At 45.1% G+C, this 15,965-nt stretch overlaps 1 protein-coding gene across 1 annotated transcript in view; it reads left to right on the top strand.

Moving 5' to 3' along the window:
* Plb1 (phospholipase B1) overlaps positions 1 to 12,411 on the top strand; it is a 125,042-nt gene extending 112,631 nt beyond the window's left edge. The window contains exons 55-59 of the mRNA XM_013013528.1: positions 617 to 695; positions 1,826 to 1,930; positions 2,911 to 3,006; positions 9,996 to 10,070; positions 11,675 to 12,411. Coding sequence (XP_012868982.1) covers positions 617 to 695; positions 1,826 to 1,930; positions 2,911 to 3,006; positions 9,996 to 10,070; positions 11,675 to 11,869 — 550 coding nt within the window. The 3' untranslated portion in view covers positions 11,870 to 12,411. The remainder of the gene's footprint in view (positions 1 to 616; positions 696 to 1,825; positions 1,931 to 2,910; positions 3,007 to 9,995; positions 10,071 to 11,674) is intronic.
* Positions 12,412 to 15,965: the final 3,554 nt, after the last annotated feature.

The raw sequence follows: 15,965 nt of genomic DNA, 5'->3' as shown, positions 1-15,965 counted from the left end.
CTTGGCAACTTACTCCCAGCAGAGATGCAGCTCTGCCTCTGAGAAGTTATGGATCTCTGGGCCTCTTACTCATCACCTGTAAAATGTGGCTATCACCTTCCTGTCATGTAGATGTGACATCAACAGGAAATAACACATAAGGAGCAGAGGCTGGCTTTCAGGAACTCATCCTCTTTACTCCTTACTTAAAAGCTAGGATTGCGGGCAATCCAAATTGGTAATTCTGGGAGCCAGAATTCTGAAAGATCAGTGGAACCCTAAGGCCAAAGAAGCTCCCAGAGTGCATGTGACTATTGTGGTCACTGAGGAATTCTATCTGGGCTCAAATGGATTGGCTATGAGAATGCCATTATCTAGGAACCAAGCCTTCACCACGGTAGCTTTTGGTGGAATATTCAAGATCCAAACTATAGCACACCAAGACTCCCCTGAGTTAGGGATCTCTAATGGATCCTAGGATGTGTTATGGGAGTGTGTCACCTCTCAACCCTACCCCTTGTGAAGTGGCATAGGCTGTAGATTCCTGCAGGTAGCAGCTGCTTCTTTGTGGAGAGAGGAGGACAGAACCAGCCGCCCTGGAGAGCCTCAACTCCAGATTCCTTGTGTTACCTCACAGGAGCAATTGTAGTTGCCTCAAACACTTTCAGAACTCCCTGGCAATGCAAGAGCTGAAGAAAGTGAACTGGAATCTCCAGGTAAGAGCCCAGCCCTGTGCTCCCTGAGCAAAGACCCAGAGTGTATACATTGATCAGAGGCTGGTGGACAGCAACCCCCTCCCTGAAAGGCAGATCACAGCCTTGGAAGTACTTATCAAAGCAAACTGAATGCTAAGAAGTAGTTAGAGACCCTAACATGACAGCTGGAGAGAATCCCTGCCTCTAGGCTCCAGTTTAACCCTGGCTAGATGAAGAGCACTTGGTCCTCAGAAGCTTCTATGAAGTAGGGTCCATCTCACATCCAGAACCTACATCATGAACTACATCTTTATAGGGAACAGGAGAGAGGCATCACTGTACCCGTATTTCACCCTCTCCTGCTTAAGATATCCCAACCTAGTTAGCTCTACCTCCACTTCCACTCCCCCTTTCTCAATGCTCCTATTCATACTCATTTCCACCCTTATTGGATCCTCTCTGAAAGTGCCCATGTTGAGCCTTTCTGCAAATGGATCCATTTCCACTCAGGCAGCAAGTCTTCCTCTTCAGAGATGCTTCCCCTGAGTCCATTCACCCTCAGGTCAAGGTCAGCCTGCACTTGAGTTTGGACCCTAGCGCTGTCTACAATTCTTACATTTGTATGTCTTGCCTCCTTTTCCCAGATGGATGATACAGTCCTCCAGGATAAATATATCTAAATCTATTTCTTCTACAATCCATGTTTGGGCACTTAAGTCCACAGACTTTCACCCCTCAAAAGTTCACAGGCACTTTGGGGAGTTTGGTGCAGAGATGCTCTCCTCTGAGCTGACAACCGGCCTCTTCGTGCAGTGAATGCAGTGAGGCCCAGTACATGTGGCCCCAGGGGCATAGGCCCAGCCTTGCAGGGCCTCAAAATAGAACTTGGTGGAGCTGTACAAAGGGGAGTGTCTCCATTGGGGGCCTCAATGCTCAGCTCAGTTCTGATGTTATCTTAAATTAGCACAGGGCCTTGAGATACAGGTCTTCACTAAACATGCAGGATGAATGAGAGCATGGACCACATCAGTAGCCTCTTTAAGTATCTGTGTCTACAGCGAGCTCATCCCTACCATAAGCACCCCCAAGGCTGCAGGGTAGACTGTCTGTCCAGCCTTCCCAGCAGGGTTGAGCAGCCTCTCTCTCCCCAGAGTGGCATGTCCAGGTTCTCCTACCTGCACCAGTACACGCAGCGGGAGGACTTCGCCGTGGTTGTGCAGCCTTTCTTCCGGAACACTCTTGTCCCCCTGAATGAGGTAAGCTGCAGGTGTTTCTGGAGGCTCCACTGAGAAGGCCTTGTCTCTAGCGATGGGTATATATCTGTGCTATTTGTTTTTACCATCTGTCCCCAAGAGGGCTCCTAAGCCAAAGGTGGCTTTCTCTACCTCTTTAAAATTTAGATGAGCTTGGAAAGAAAAAAAAATCAGTAATGACCAAGCCCCACAGTCATGGCACTGATATTAGCTGGATTGGGAGAGAATGGAGAGCTTAAAATTATCAAAAGCATCAACCTTCAGGGCAGAGATGTTGAAAGACAAGAGATGAAATGTAGGTGGATATACTTTATATCTGCCTTTAAAAAAATCCCAAATCAAGAAGACTTTTTTTCTTTTTCTTTATCTATACGTTATTATTCTTAAGTAGTTGCATGAAAGAGTTTCAATTAACATGCCTGTGAGTACAACACATCTTGATCAGTGTCATCACTTTCATCTTTCTCCTCCATCGCTGCCAACCTCACCCTCCCCTCAAGTTTCCTATTCCTAAATACATGGAATGTGGAATTTTACTCATCCATCAGGAAGAAAGATATTCTGTCATCTGCAGGGAAATGGATGGATGGATCTGGAAAAAAATATGTTAAGTGAAGTAAGTCAGGCTCAGAGAGACAAAGGATGCATGTCTTCTCTCACATGTGGAAGTTAGATCCAAATTCTAAATACAGATGTAAACATGTACAAGGTCATATGCACATAGACACTCACATATTAAATATGGTTTAGGCAGGGGAGGATTCTAGTGGGGGGGGGAGTGGTCAAGGAGAGGAAGGTAGATGAATGGAGAGAGGAATGATGGGTGAATATAGTCATAATATTCAATGTGTATTGCAAAAAGGAAAGATTTTCCAACTGAAGGCAGAATCAAAATGATAGAAGTGGGTTGGGCACCTGCTGGGAGGGACGGTGGGAGGTTGTGATGTCTCCATGGTTGGTAACCTCCTTGCCTCTGGTTCCAGCGAGGGACCATGGACCTTACCTTCTTCTCTGAAGACTGTGTCCACTTATCAGAGCGCGGTCACGCTGAGATGGCCATCGCTCTGTGGAACAACATGGTGAGTGACTGAGGACCTGGCTGGTTTGGGTCAGAGGAAGAAATCTAGGCATACTGACTCTAAATCCCACAATGACCAGTCTACTGACATAGCTCCTTTCTTCCCAAAGCCCAAAATGGCAGTATACTTTATATGTCCTCATGTACTTTGTTCAAAGTGTGTGTGTGCGTGCGCACGCGTGCGCAACTTATTCTCTCAGCAAAGCCAGGTAAAGTGAGAACATAGCTTTGCAATCAGATGAATTGAATGAAAGTACCAACTTTACCCACTTCCTAGGGATGTTGGGCAAATAATTTCTCCAGCCACCAATATCAACACCTATATCTGGTCACCTGTAAAAGTGACACAGAAATCTGAGATAATGTGTACCGAGCAGCCAGCACAAGAATTTGTTTCAACAAATGTGAGCATTGTAACCCTTCAGTACTCCAGTTTCAACACATCCCAACTACCGCTTCTATAAACATCTAATAGAGAGATCCAGATAGGCTGTTCTCCCAGGCTGAGATGTGTTCCAGGCCTTTCTGCTGGGGAGAAGTGACCTCATGAAATGAACACACAGCTCAGTAGCCACAGGGATACTTGATCTTGTGCCTCAGCTCTGCTCTTTGAGGCTGGCCACTCCCTTCTTCCCTATCAACTGCATTTGTAATGCTTGACCTGTTCTGGCCCCTATACCTGTATCCTCTTGCACAAATCAAACAAAAAACCTTCCTCATCCAATGGCTTCCTTTGATCTAGGCTCAGTGTGTAACCCAACGCCCATTCTGACTCACATGTTCCCTCATCTTTCCCATGGTGACGGAACAGTCTCTACTCCTGCTCTTTTATTGCAGTTTCAAGTCCATGACATCTCTGCCAGCACCACTGTACAAATATTCCCATACTTGTCATCTTAGCAACATGCCCAGTGCCTCTCTCAGCTGACTCACAATATTGACTTTCTCTCTAGCTACAGCCACCCCTGCCTCCTCTCCAGCAACCTCTTCCACTCAGAGCAGCATGTAAGCAGGTTTTATCCTTGACCTATTTAATTAGACTCAGCTTTCCTCCACTTGTTTTGCCCTGGGGGTTTCCTCCTGTTGACATTAGCCTTGAAGCCAGTATCAAAGAGATAAAAGAAGAAATGCTTGAGAGCATCTTCTGGAAGGAAAAGTGGGCAGTAGCCATGTCTGGCGAGTAGGTAACCTTGCTTCTGGTCCCACCAAGGGGGCAGAGACCTTACCTTCTTCTTTGAAAACTCTGTCCACTTGTCAATGGACATGAATCCAGATCTAAAAGCTTGGGTTTTTGCTCAAATCTAAACATGATCATCATACTCTTTCAGCCCAGGATTCTGAATTGCCACCAAAGTTCTGTTTGAGTTGCTTTCCACCCAATCCCAACTGTGTTTTTTTAAAAAGCCAAGTTTGCATGATAGAAATCCCAATACCAGTTACATATCTTGTAGAGATTTTGTCTTGAAGGCTAGTCTCCTTCAGTAACATAGTCATGGTTTCATTCCTTTTTAAATCCCACCCCCTCGAAGCATGAGAATCTAGTTTCCCTGTTATACCACTGCCCCTGCCCCAAGATGGCAGGGAAAGCTACATTTTCAAAAACAAAAACAAAAAGAGCCAGGAAAGCTAAGCCCTTGGGCCTATATTGCCAACCTGACCATCAATGTATAGGCTGAGTAGTAGTATTCCAGACCTGATTAAAGAGGAAACCCCGCCAGGCTTGATGGTTATAGGGATAACTGGGAAATGACTGCGTCCCTTCGTCCCTCTTTGTGTAATTAAGTGCCGCTCTAGCCTTCATTTCCAAAGCAGCTCAGTAGTTCTTTTTATTTGCCAGGTGAGAGGTTTTATTTCACAAACGCAGGTAAAAGAATCAGCTACGAGAACAAAAGGTGAACACACTGCCAGGAGTTGGATTGTTAGCCAGACTGTCCACAGATCCCCCAACCATTTTCCCAAATTTAAAAAAAATAACAAAAACAAAGAGAAGTAAAACAAAAATCATCCATGAGCTTCTTATCCTGTAGTATATAATTTAGGAAAAGAATTACAGAGTCCTGTGTTTTCATCCCAAACCGTATCAGACGTAAAGCTACAGCATCATGCCAACTTTTCCAAATATTTCTTACTGGAATTTCACCCCTCAAGTCACATCAAATAAATAGGCTGTTAGAGCTGGAACACATCCAGAGGTCATTTAGCCAGAACATTCTGTAATGAAAATACAGAGACATGAAGCAATTTTCCCAGCATCACACAGCTGGTTAATGGCTCAAGAGGGACAAGAGTCCAGGTTTTCTACGTCTTGTCCTGGCCACAACCCCAACCTTCCTTCTGCCCCAAACCTGATAAGCACATATATAGCCCGTGAATTCATGTCTCATAATTAGAGTCCTATGACATAGTGTCTGCAGGCTTTGGTGGATGTTCCCAGGGTCCCCTACCAGGAACAACACAATCAACTGCTTCATCTCTCACCTCTCTCCTCTTAATAGTTCCTACCTCCTTCCCTGGAGACTGGTGTAAAAGTGAAGCCAGACACATAAGCATCATCAGGACCTCTTTTCTTCTTCCTTTGTCTCTGTTGTTTGGTTTGAATCACTAGGATTTTGAACTCTCCTTCTCCTCTTTTTTTCTTCTCTTCTTCCTCCTCTTTCTTTTCCTCTCCCTCCGCCCCCCCTTCTCTCTCTCTGCAGCTCCTGGGGCTTGAGCTCTGGGCCTAGGTGCTATTCCTAAGCTTTTAATTTTATTGTTAAGTAGATGTACAAAGAGGTTACAATTCTATAAGTCAGGTTATGAGTACAATGCATGTTAATCAATGTTATCCCATTCTGCTCCATCCGAGATCTTTTTGTTCAAGGCTAGCACTCTACCACTTGAGCCACAGCTCCACTTCTAGTTTTTTGCTGGCTAATTGGAGACAAGAATCTCATGGACTCTCCTGCCTGAGCTGGCTTTAAACCTTGATCCTCAGATCTTAGCCTCCTGAGTACCTAGGATTATAGGCATGTGCCACCAGCACCTGGCTTGTCTTCTTATAAAATATTTTCCTTTTCTTGTTGAGACTTCTTTCTCTACTAGTACATGACATCTCTTCTTCTTTAGAAACCCCAACTAATAGTTCCCACTTCTAGTTGCCATCATCCCTGTCCCCAGTCCTATAGCCCTTAGAACAGAAATTCTTATTTCTGATACAAATTAGTATCATCTGGAGACTTTGAAAAATGAGTGCCTACAACAACTTTGGAAGACACTTTGGCATATCTAATAATGCTGAATGTTGGTATTTCTTGAGACCCAACAATTCTACTGCTGGTTATATCCCCAACAGAAAAGTACACATATATCTACCAAAAGATACATACAGGAATTTTCATAGTAACATTATTTATAATACCCCCAAATTGGAGCCTCACCATGCTTCCAACAACATATTGAATATGCTGTGCTGCATCCCTACCACTTTATGCCATGAGAATTTGCAACCTCAACAATATGCAAATAAACAGATAGGCACATACATTTCAAAAGCAAGCATCTTGTCATCTAGTGTTAGAAGTCAGCATGAAGGTCTTTCTTCCTGGGAGTAAATGTTCTATTAAAAAGGCAGAGAGGTGGGGCTGGGAAGGTGGCTTAGTGATTGAGTGTTTGCCTTGCATGCATGAGGCCCTGGGTTCGATTCCTCATTACCACATAAGCAGAAAAAGCCGGAAGTGGTGCTGTGGCTCAAGTGGTAGAGCGCTAGCCTTGAGTTGAAGAGCTGAGGGACAGCGCCCAGGCCCAGAGTTCAGGCCCCATGACCAACAACAACAAAAAAAAAAAAGGCAGAGAGGTGCTTTTAAGTAGTGGCTAGGCTTATCCCCCAAGATTTTGACAATTATTCTGAGTAGATCTTAGATTTTTTTAAAGAAAACTTTTTAGATGATTCTAATGGCAAGGTTTATGAGCCATTGCCTTATCTGTTCTCCACAAGGTAACTGAAAAATCTCCGTATAAGAAAACCTAGCCAGGCGTTAGTGATTCACACCTATAATCCTAGTTACTCAGGAGGTTGAGATCTGAGGATCGTGTTTTGAAGCTAGCCCAAGCAGGAAAGTCCATGAGAGTCTTATCTCCAATAAACTACTCAAAAAAAACCAGAAGTGGTGCTGTGGCTCTAGTGGTAGAGCACTAGTTTTGAGCAAAATAAGCTCAGGGCCACTGTCCAGGCCCAGAGTTCAAGCCCCAGGACTAGCAAAAAAAAGGAAAGAAAGAAAGACAGAAGAAAGAAAGAAAGAAAGAAAGAAAGAAAGAAAGAAAGAAAGAAAGAAAGAAAGAAAGAAAGAAAGAAAGAAAGAAAGGAGGGAGGGAGGGAGGGAAGGAAGGAAGGAAGGCAGGCAGGCCGGGTGCCCATGGCTTACGCCTGTAATCCTAGCTACTCAGGAGGCTGAGATCTGAAGCCAGCCTGGGCAGGAAAGTCCAGGAGACTCTTATCTCCAATTAACCTCCAATTAACCACCAGAAAAACTGGAATTGGTAGCTGTGACTTAAGTGGTAGAGCACTTGCCTTGAGCTGAAGAGCTGAGGGCCAGTGCCCAGGCCCAGAGTTCAAGCCCCACAACCAACAACAACAAAAAAAATCAAGTGGGGATGGATGTAAAGTAATGGTAGGAAGCAGGGAGTCTACACTGAAGACATGACATGTGAACTGAAACCTAGATATTGAGAGGTTTCCAGGAAGGCAGAAATCTGGGGCCTCGTGTCCCAGGGAGAACTAGGACCCAAGTGGGCCTGGGGTCAGGAATGAACTTGAAGTATCTAAGGAGTTTCCAGGCCAGTGTGACTGGAAACAAATGAACAAGATCAGAGAGGCAGGCAGGGGCCAGCTGATCTCAAACAGGAGCAACTTGCTCTGTCATTATCCTCTGGCTGCTGGGTAAATAGAAGGAGAGTGGGTGGCTGCTCTCATGCAGGTGAGAATCAAAAGTGCTTGAGACCAAGGTCATGGCAGTTGAGGAGAGACATAGTCATATAGGATGTGTTTGGAACTGGATGATGGATAAGAGAAAACAGAAACAAAGGATAGTTTCTTGGGTTGGAATCTAAGAAACTAAGTAGATGGTTGATAGTTGATGGTTGATGGGTAGAAAAGTCAGGTTCTATTTGAACACAAGGCATAGGAGCTGCCTTCCAGCCACACACAGGCATTGGGCAAGCTGTTATATAGGGTCAAGGTCAGTCTGGAGATTTTTTAAGAGGGTTATTAGCATTCATTAAGCATTCCTAACCATGGGACTTACTGAGAGCTGACCCTAAGGCATTTGTTCCCACTTGGACATGGCTCAGAGAGTGGAGTGGTGAAGAAATGCGGAGGACTGTCATGGTGGAGTGGAGACAGCTTTGAAAAATTCTAATGAGAAGCCAGACAAGATGAAGACCAAAAAAAAAAACTTAAAAAAACCACTGAATCTGGCCACATGGAGGTTGTTGATGACCTTGACCATCACTGCTGTCAAACGATGGCGGCCATAGTCCTATCCATACCAATTAGAATGAGCAGGTGAGGGACTAGGAGGTTGGAAATAGCAGCCGGTAACTATAGAAAACTTGGAGAAAGTCATATGGAGCCGTAGCTAAGGAAGCAGAAGGACTCTAAAGCAAGGAGAGGGAAGATGGAAGAGATAAGAGGTTGCAGTAGGCATGAGTTGATAGAAAGAGCCATAAAGAAGGAGAAATTGATACACTCACCAAGTATACAGATCACAGACTTCCTGGGTACCACTTAGTTCCTGGTACATCCCTGAGAATCAGCCAACTTGTCCTTAGCCCTCATTCGGTTCCTGAGTCATTCTATTACACTAGAACTCAGCTATGTGTTCTTAGATCTAAGAAAGTGAAAATACCTCTGTCTTAAAGGTAAGCCGTCTCTGGCTCACACATGCTGTGCTGTTAACTCTCCCTTGATGTTCATGACAAACATATGTTGACTCTTCAGGACACTATTTAACACGTCTCCAACCTTAGGGAAGTTGCCTGGCTGGCACTGCCCAGTCATTGTTGGCAGAGCCAGAACCCTGCAAGAATACAATCACCATGGTGTCTCCCAGACTGAGAGCCACCCTCCCTCCTCTAATGGTGTTACCAAGGAATGGCTAGGAAAGGCATTAAGACAGCAGTGAGGTTATGAGCCGGGTAAGCTCAGCAGTATGTATAGAGTACTAAGATTTCCCTCATTGGCTGTCCCTGGTGGCCAGACAGGAAGCAATGGGTACAAGTTTGATGCTCAGGACAGAACCTGTGGCTAGGTAAGTGCCAGGTCTGCTCTTCCTGGCTGTTCCCTGGGGATAGGCTGCTGGCTAAAGATTCAGGGATGAGGAGCAGCAGCTTCTCATTTATCACAGGGGGTCCTAAGGTGGAAAGTATTTAGCAGAACCCCACAGAACCACAGTTGTCCCCAGGGATATTTTGAGTAAATGTTTTCATCTATGTGACAACCACATAAAATAGTTCAAGTGAGAAAATTCCAATTTCTTCAAGTTGGCAAGCCAACTGTAGTAAGGATGTCATGGTAACCAATATGTTTTTGAAGTTCTCCTGAAATTGACTCGCTCCACACACTTGGACAAGTTGGTAAATATGATTATCACCATTTTATCAAATTGAAAATACAGTGTCTGCAATCACAGCCTCCCACAAGGGAAAACAGGCAATGAGCATTCTTGGTCCCAGCTCTTCCAGAAGCTTACTGTGGACTCTGGATTGGTCAATCTCTCCTGAGCCTTGGTTTCCCCACTAATAAATCCAGGGGGCTTCCACTCAGAGTCCTACCCAGCTAGGACAGACTCCTCATTGTGTGGGTCCAAAGTCAGGTCCAACTCCAGCTATAATGCTGGCCTAGCCACAGGACTCACTACACTTCCGGTTTCATCCTTTCTTTCCAAAGGGAAGGAATCCACGTGAGCCACCTCTTCTGACAAAGAAATCAAGCTGTCTTTATTTTCTTTAATCTAGCTGGAACCAGTGGGCCAAAAGACAACCTCCAACAACTTCACCTACAGCCGAGCCAAACTGAAGTGCCCATCTCCTGTGAGTGAACACCTCACCTGTCCTGGATGAATGTCTGGAGGGGAGGGAGGTGTTCAGCCACCTGAAGGCAAACCCAAGTCCTCCAGAGGCCTAAATGTACCGTTGCTTACTGCCACTGTTCTTAACTCTCCCCTCTCCATATTGCCACAGAGTAGGGAAAGGAGAAGAGTCAAGGAGAGAGGCAGGTTGGTAAGCATTGGCCAGGTGCCTTAAACCACTCAGAACTTCTAAGGACTCTTGTAATCTTAAGTCTTAATTCCTACATGCAACCCCCCCCCCACTTACTGGGCATTATACTAAGGGCTGGTGATTGGAAGATACCTACAGCCCTCATCTGGACCACTACAAAGTCCCTACTGTCTCTCTAGCAATCCTTTATTTTTCCCCATCATCCTGTACTTGCTGTCAGACAACTCCAGTCTGGCCAAGGCTGTTGAAATTCTTTCTTGGCCCCCTTTGCCTTCAGCCCTCTTGCTATTATACACTCTACACTCCTGGCAAATGAAGCCATGTCTTAGAGGAGCCCCTGTTTGCCCATGTCATATGTGCGAATGTGTCTGTACTAGGACCTTGAACTCAGAGCCTTGAAATCAGGGCTTCAGGTTCTCACTTGGATTTTTTTTTTGGCTCGTGGCTGGTGCTCTACCACTTGAGCAAAACTGGCTTTTTGCTCACTAGGGATAAGCTTCACATTTGTCTTCTAGTGCTGGCTCCAAACTACAATCCTCAGGTCTCAGCCTCCTGAGTGGCTAAGGTTATAGGCATGAACCACTAGTCCCTGGCTCCTTGTCAGTGTTTTCACTTCGGCCATCTGCCCCTTGCAGCTCATCCTCATCTCTGTCTATGAGAACAGTTATCTCTTTCTGGGCACTACACTGCCTTCCTCAGCTATGGTGCCATCATGTTTATTCTACAGTTCCTATCCCCTGCCACACCTACGTTGCTCTCCCTTTTCTGCTTACATCTATTCTCCTTTGACGTGATTGCTTCTATGCCTGTCTTATCTCCCTCCTGGGCAATTAACACAGACTTTCATCTCAGCCCTCAAGTGCTTATCACAGTTCCTGGCCTCAGCCCCACAGAGCAGCTACTTATCAGTGTCCACTGAAAGAGACAGAACAAAAGGACCTCATGAGGACAGCCTAGATGTCTCCCCTCCTGGCCTTCTCTCACTGGGTTCTTTAAGCCACCATAAAGCCAGTGGTCCCACCTCATCAACCTTCCCTGATCGCTGGGCAGTCTTGAACAGGAGGCTGAGAATAACTATCCAGAGGTGACTAGGAAGACAGAGGTGGAAGCTCTGCTGGGTCCCTAGGACTCTTTTCCAATAATGATCCCCAAACAGTTCCTTATCTCTCACGATCAGATTTGATAGGAAAGGAGCTATTGGTGAGAAATCAAAAGGTGGGTATTGCTGGTTATTAGCCACTTGAGAGACCTCTTCTGTCCTCACACAGAAGGTCCTGGCATAGTGTAAATGGAGGAGAATTACAATAGGAAGAGAGCTGTGAAGATTTATTGTTCCCTCTCAGTGATGGAAACTTAGGTAGATGGATGGGTCGATGGATCTTCTTCACCTCTCACCCCTCCTCCTTCCTCCCCAGGATAGACCTTTCTTCTACACCCTTCGGAATAGCGGGCTACTCCCAGACCAGTCTGAAACCTTCAATGGACTCTACTGGGCCCTACCAACTGTAGCAATAGGTGGCCTGGTCCTGGGTATTCTCACAGTGACAGTGTGGAAAAGAGTTCGCCAAAGGGAAAATTCTCCAACAGGCCAGAGCACTGCCCGCTTCTAGGCCCCAGTGAACTGATCCTCATTCGATTTCCCAGCCACACACTCCTGACCAGCCCTAGCCATCACAGACGGCCTTGCTTCCACACCTGGTGACATCAGCAGCCAGACTGTCATGACTTCTTGGGACCAAAGCTGCTTCTAGGCCTGTGCTCCAAGAATTGGTAAAGTTCAAGAAAGGCCAGAGCTTTCTGTTCTTGGCTCCACATACTTGCAGTCCTCACCCCTCCATCTATTGAGTGCACAAATGTAGGAACCAGAGCCTGTCTGGTCCTGCATCTCATGCAGAGCTGCCCAAGTGCCCCGAGCCCACAAGCCCAATCTCAGCACTGAGACAACCCACAGTTGAAAGGGAAAGACAAACACTACACCAAGGACTAGATGGAATTTTGGAGCTGGCTAGCCCTTTGTGCAATTCAACCATTCCATCGCCCATTTTGTTTGGTGCCCGGGACAATGGAGAGCATTGTGGTTCCTTGCAGGCTAAGCATGTCACAGCCTGGCTGAGAAGACAACTCCTTTAAAAGAAAAAACAAAAACCAAGAGGCCACACCGTAGCCTTCAGTTAAGACCTGGCTGTCTATAAGAAGATGGGTCTGTTTTGGAAATGGTAAGAAACTGCTTGGGAAAAGCTTCACTAAAAGAGAGCAATTTTGACCTGGGATATGAATATATCATATTCCTTCAACCTGATTTTCTTAATGCTAAATTTAGGCAATAATTCCTGGCTGTACAGTAGCAGGCTTCTGAGAGAAAGCTAGAAAGAGTCTGAAAATATAATCTGCTTCCCAGAGAGCCGTGTTAGGAGCAAGGCCAGAGATTCTCATTTCTGTTCTGTACAAACACCCTGGAGGAAGCAATGAAATGTCCTGGAAATGGGGACAGTATTTGGCACTGATACATTTGTTTCCAATTAGTCGACTGTATTCCATGTAAATTTCACCTTAATAAAAACAAACAAGACATCATCCCTTTCTCTTTCTTTCTTTTTTTGTCAGTTTCTTTTTTAAACTCAGGACCTGTGCGCTGTCTCTGAGCTCTTTTGCTCAAGGCTAACACTCTACCATTTTGAACCACAGTGTTACTTTCAGTTTTCTGGTGGTTAATTAGAGATTCAAAAGTCTCATGACTTTCCTGCCCACACTGGCTTTAAACTGTGATACTCAGACCTCAGCCTCCTGAGGTAGCATGAGCCACCAGAACCTGGCTCCATCGGTTTGTCTCTCTTGGCCCCAAAGCCTACAGTGACCAAGAACCCGAGTTAGAATCCCCAGAGGGTTATTAAATCCCTTCACCAACATCATTTCACCAAAATTCCACATTTGTAAAGCTCAAATAATACATCCATTTTTGCTGATCTCACAGCACTTTTGAAAAATTGGGAAACTGATTAAGAGTGCTCTGTCTCTCTAAAATACTATACAAATTAAAATGGATCATTGTCTTCTTTTTTTTTGGGGGGGGGTCCGGTCGTGGGACCTGAACTCTGGGCCTGGGCTCTTCAGCTCAAGGCTAGCACTCTACCACTTGAGCCACAGCGCCACTTCCGGCTTTTTTCATTTTGCTTATGTGGTGCTGAGGAATCGAACCCAGGGCCTCTAGCATACAAGGCATGCGCTCTACCACTGAGCCACCTTCCCAGCCCATGGATCATTGTCTTCTATGAAGGGTTGGGACAGGGCCCAGGCTGTTGGGGGGGAAGGGGGAAAGATCTAGAGATAGGTCTGGGAGATTGGGCAGGAACCGATGGATGAGATTCTGTTTCCTCTCATGAGGCTTTACCATCTTAGTTGTTTTATGGAAAGATAGAGAGAGTTACCAACACTGTTTCAGTGTCCTGGGCTTCACATTGTTTTGATAAATGTTAGACACAGCATACTTTCCCTTACTCCTTCCTTTGAATATAAAAATGCTATGACTGAGTCACACATTGTAGATGGGCTTCTGGCTTTAGGTAGTGACACACCAAAGATGACCCATCACATATAAGCATTCAATACCACACCTGTTGCTGGGTGTATGTAATTCTAGTCACCCAGGAGATTAAGATCTGAGGATTGAGGTTCAAAGCCAACCCAGCCATGAAAGTTCATGAGACTCTTGTCACTAATTAACCACCAAAAGCTAGAAGTGGAGCTGTGGCTCAACTGGTAGAGTGCTGGCCTGAGTTCAAGCCCCAGTCCTGGCACAAAACGAAACAAAAAATTCCTCTTTTATTCCTGCAAGTTCCCACTCCTCTAGTAGCTGTCCTTGGTTCACAGAAGTAAGAAACTCAGAAATGCAAGTCTACCTCTCCTTGGACAGGGGGGAAAGGAGGGTCAGAATTTATACTTCCAGAATGATCCAGACGGAGAGAATCTAACAAGTGATCCTGGGCTAGACAGAAACAAAAAGAAAAAAATTCTATGGAAACAGCAGCACAAGCCAGGCTCCAACTCACACCTGCCTTATTCCAAAAAGCTCAAAATTAAAGACACAGACCAATTAGCTGCTTTAACTGATAGCTTTCTGTAGGGGAAACATTCCTAATCCAAAAATACAAAGTGCTCTAAAACCCTTAACCATTTTGAGCACCAACTTGACAGTGCAAGTAGAAAATTCCACGCATTGCCTTAGGTGTTGGGTTCCAGTCAAAACACAGGTGCACTGAAACATTGTCTAGAACTGCCTTCAGGCAATGTGTATGAGGTATACAGGAAACAGAAATGAAGTTCATGTTTAGATTTGTGTGTCATCCTCAAGACATCTCGCACATAACTTCAAATATTAAAAAAAAAAACTAAAAGAAAAGAATCTAGAACCTAATATACCCCTGGCACTAAGCATTGCAGATAAGGGACACTCAAGAAGTCTATGCTGGATATGTGCTGTGTTGTTTTCTTTTAGGAAAGAATTAACTCTAGTTAAGACAACACCCAAAGACATACCGTGAACAAATGCTGAGGAAGCTATGCTCTGTAGTGTGCCCAATGAGGCCTTTGAATAAGAAAGAAAGAAGAAAGGAAGGAAGGAAGGAAGGAAGGAAGGAAGGAAGGAAGGAAGGAAGGAAGGAAGGAAGGAGGAAGGAAGGAAGGAAGGAAGGAAGGAGGAAGGAAGGAAGGAAGGAAAGAAGGAAAGAAGGAAGGAAGGAAGGAAGGAAGGAAAGAGGAAGGAAGGAAGGAAAGTTAAAAAAAAGAAAGAAGATAGAAAAAAGAAAAGAATAAAAATCTTTCATTGAGGCTTTTGGAACTTTAATTGAGCTCTGAAAGATGGAGAGATGATTTGGTTAGATGCCCAAAGGCCATTGAGAGTGGAGAAATTCCATCTAGGTGAAATATGGATGAGTATATAAACAAGAGATGACAGGATAGCTAGAAAAATGAGGATGGATGATCCAAACGGATGAGAGGACTTTCATGAAAAAGGAAAGAAGTCAGTACTGACCCCATAGGTCAGCTGTAATACCAAGCTACCTTTGCTTTGAGACTATAACCATTAGTTATAAAAGATTCCTGCAAAGAAAATTATATTATTAAGAACTGACATAAAGTGCTTCTGCCAGGCCAGGTACCATATTGCACAGCAGAGAAACTCCATACATCTCTGTCATCACCCTCTTTTTACAGAGGAGGAAACCAAGAATCAGAAGAGTTACTCTTTCATTAAACAATAGAAGTTATGAATTCAGGGCTGGGAAGGTGGCTCAGTGGTAGAGCAAGCTTGCCTTGCATGCTTGAGGCCCTGGGTTCGATTCCTCAGCACCACATAAGCAGAAAAAGCCAGAAGTGACATTGTGGCTCAAGTGGTAGAGTGCTAGCCTTGAGCTGAAGAGCTAAGGGACAGCACCCAGGCCCAGAGTTCAGGCCCCATGACCAGACCCCCCCCAAAAGAAATAGAAGTTATGAATTCAAAATGAAGACTAGTGGCCAGGGTAGGGAAATAACCCTACAATAGAAAAAAGCAAATAAGAGGACTGGGAAGGTGGCTCAGTGGTAGAGTGCTTGCCTTGCATGCATGAGGCCCTGGGTTCAATTCCTCAGCACCACATAAGCAGAAAAAGCCGGAAGTGGTGCTGTGGCTCAAGTGGTAGAGCACTAGCCTTGAGCTGAAGAGCTGAGGGA

This window comes from Dipodomys ordii, unplaced genomic scaffold, assembly GCF_000151885.1.
Source record: "Dipodomys ordii isolate 6190 unplaced genomic scaffold, Dord_2.0 Scaffold20, whole genome shotgun sequence".
Lineage (NCBI taxonomy): Eukaryota > Metazoa > Chordata > Mammalia > Rodentia > Heteromyidae > Dipodomys > Dipodomys ordii.
Note: the sequence above shows the minus strand (reverse complement) of the source record. Positions and strands in the feature narration are given on the sequence as shown.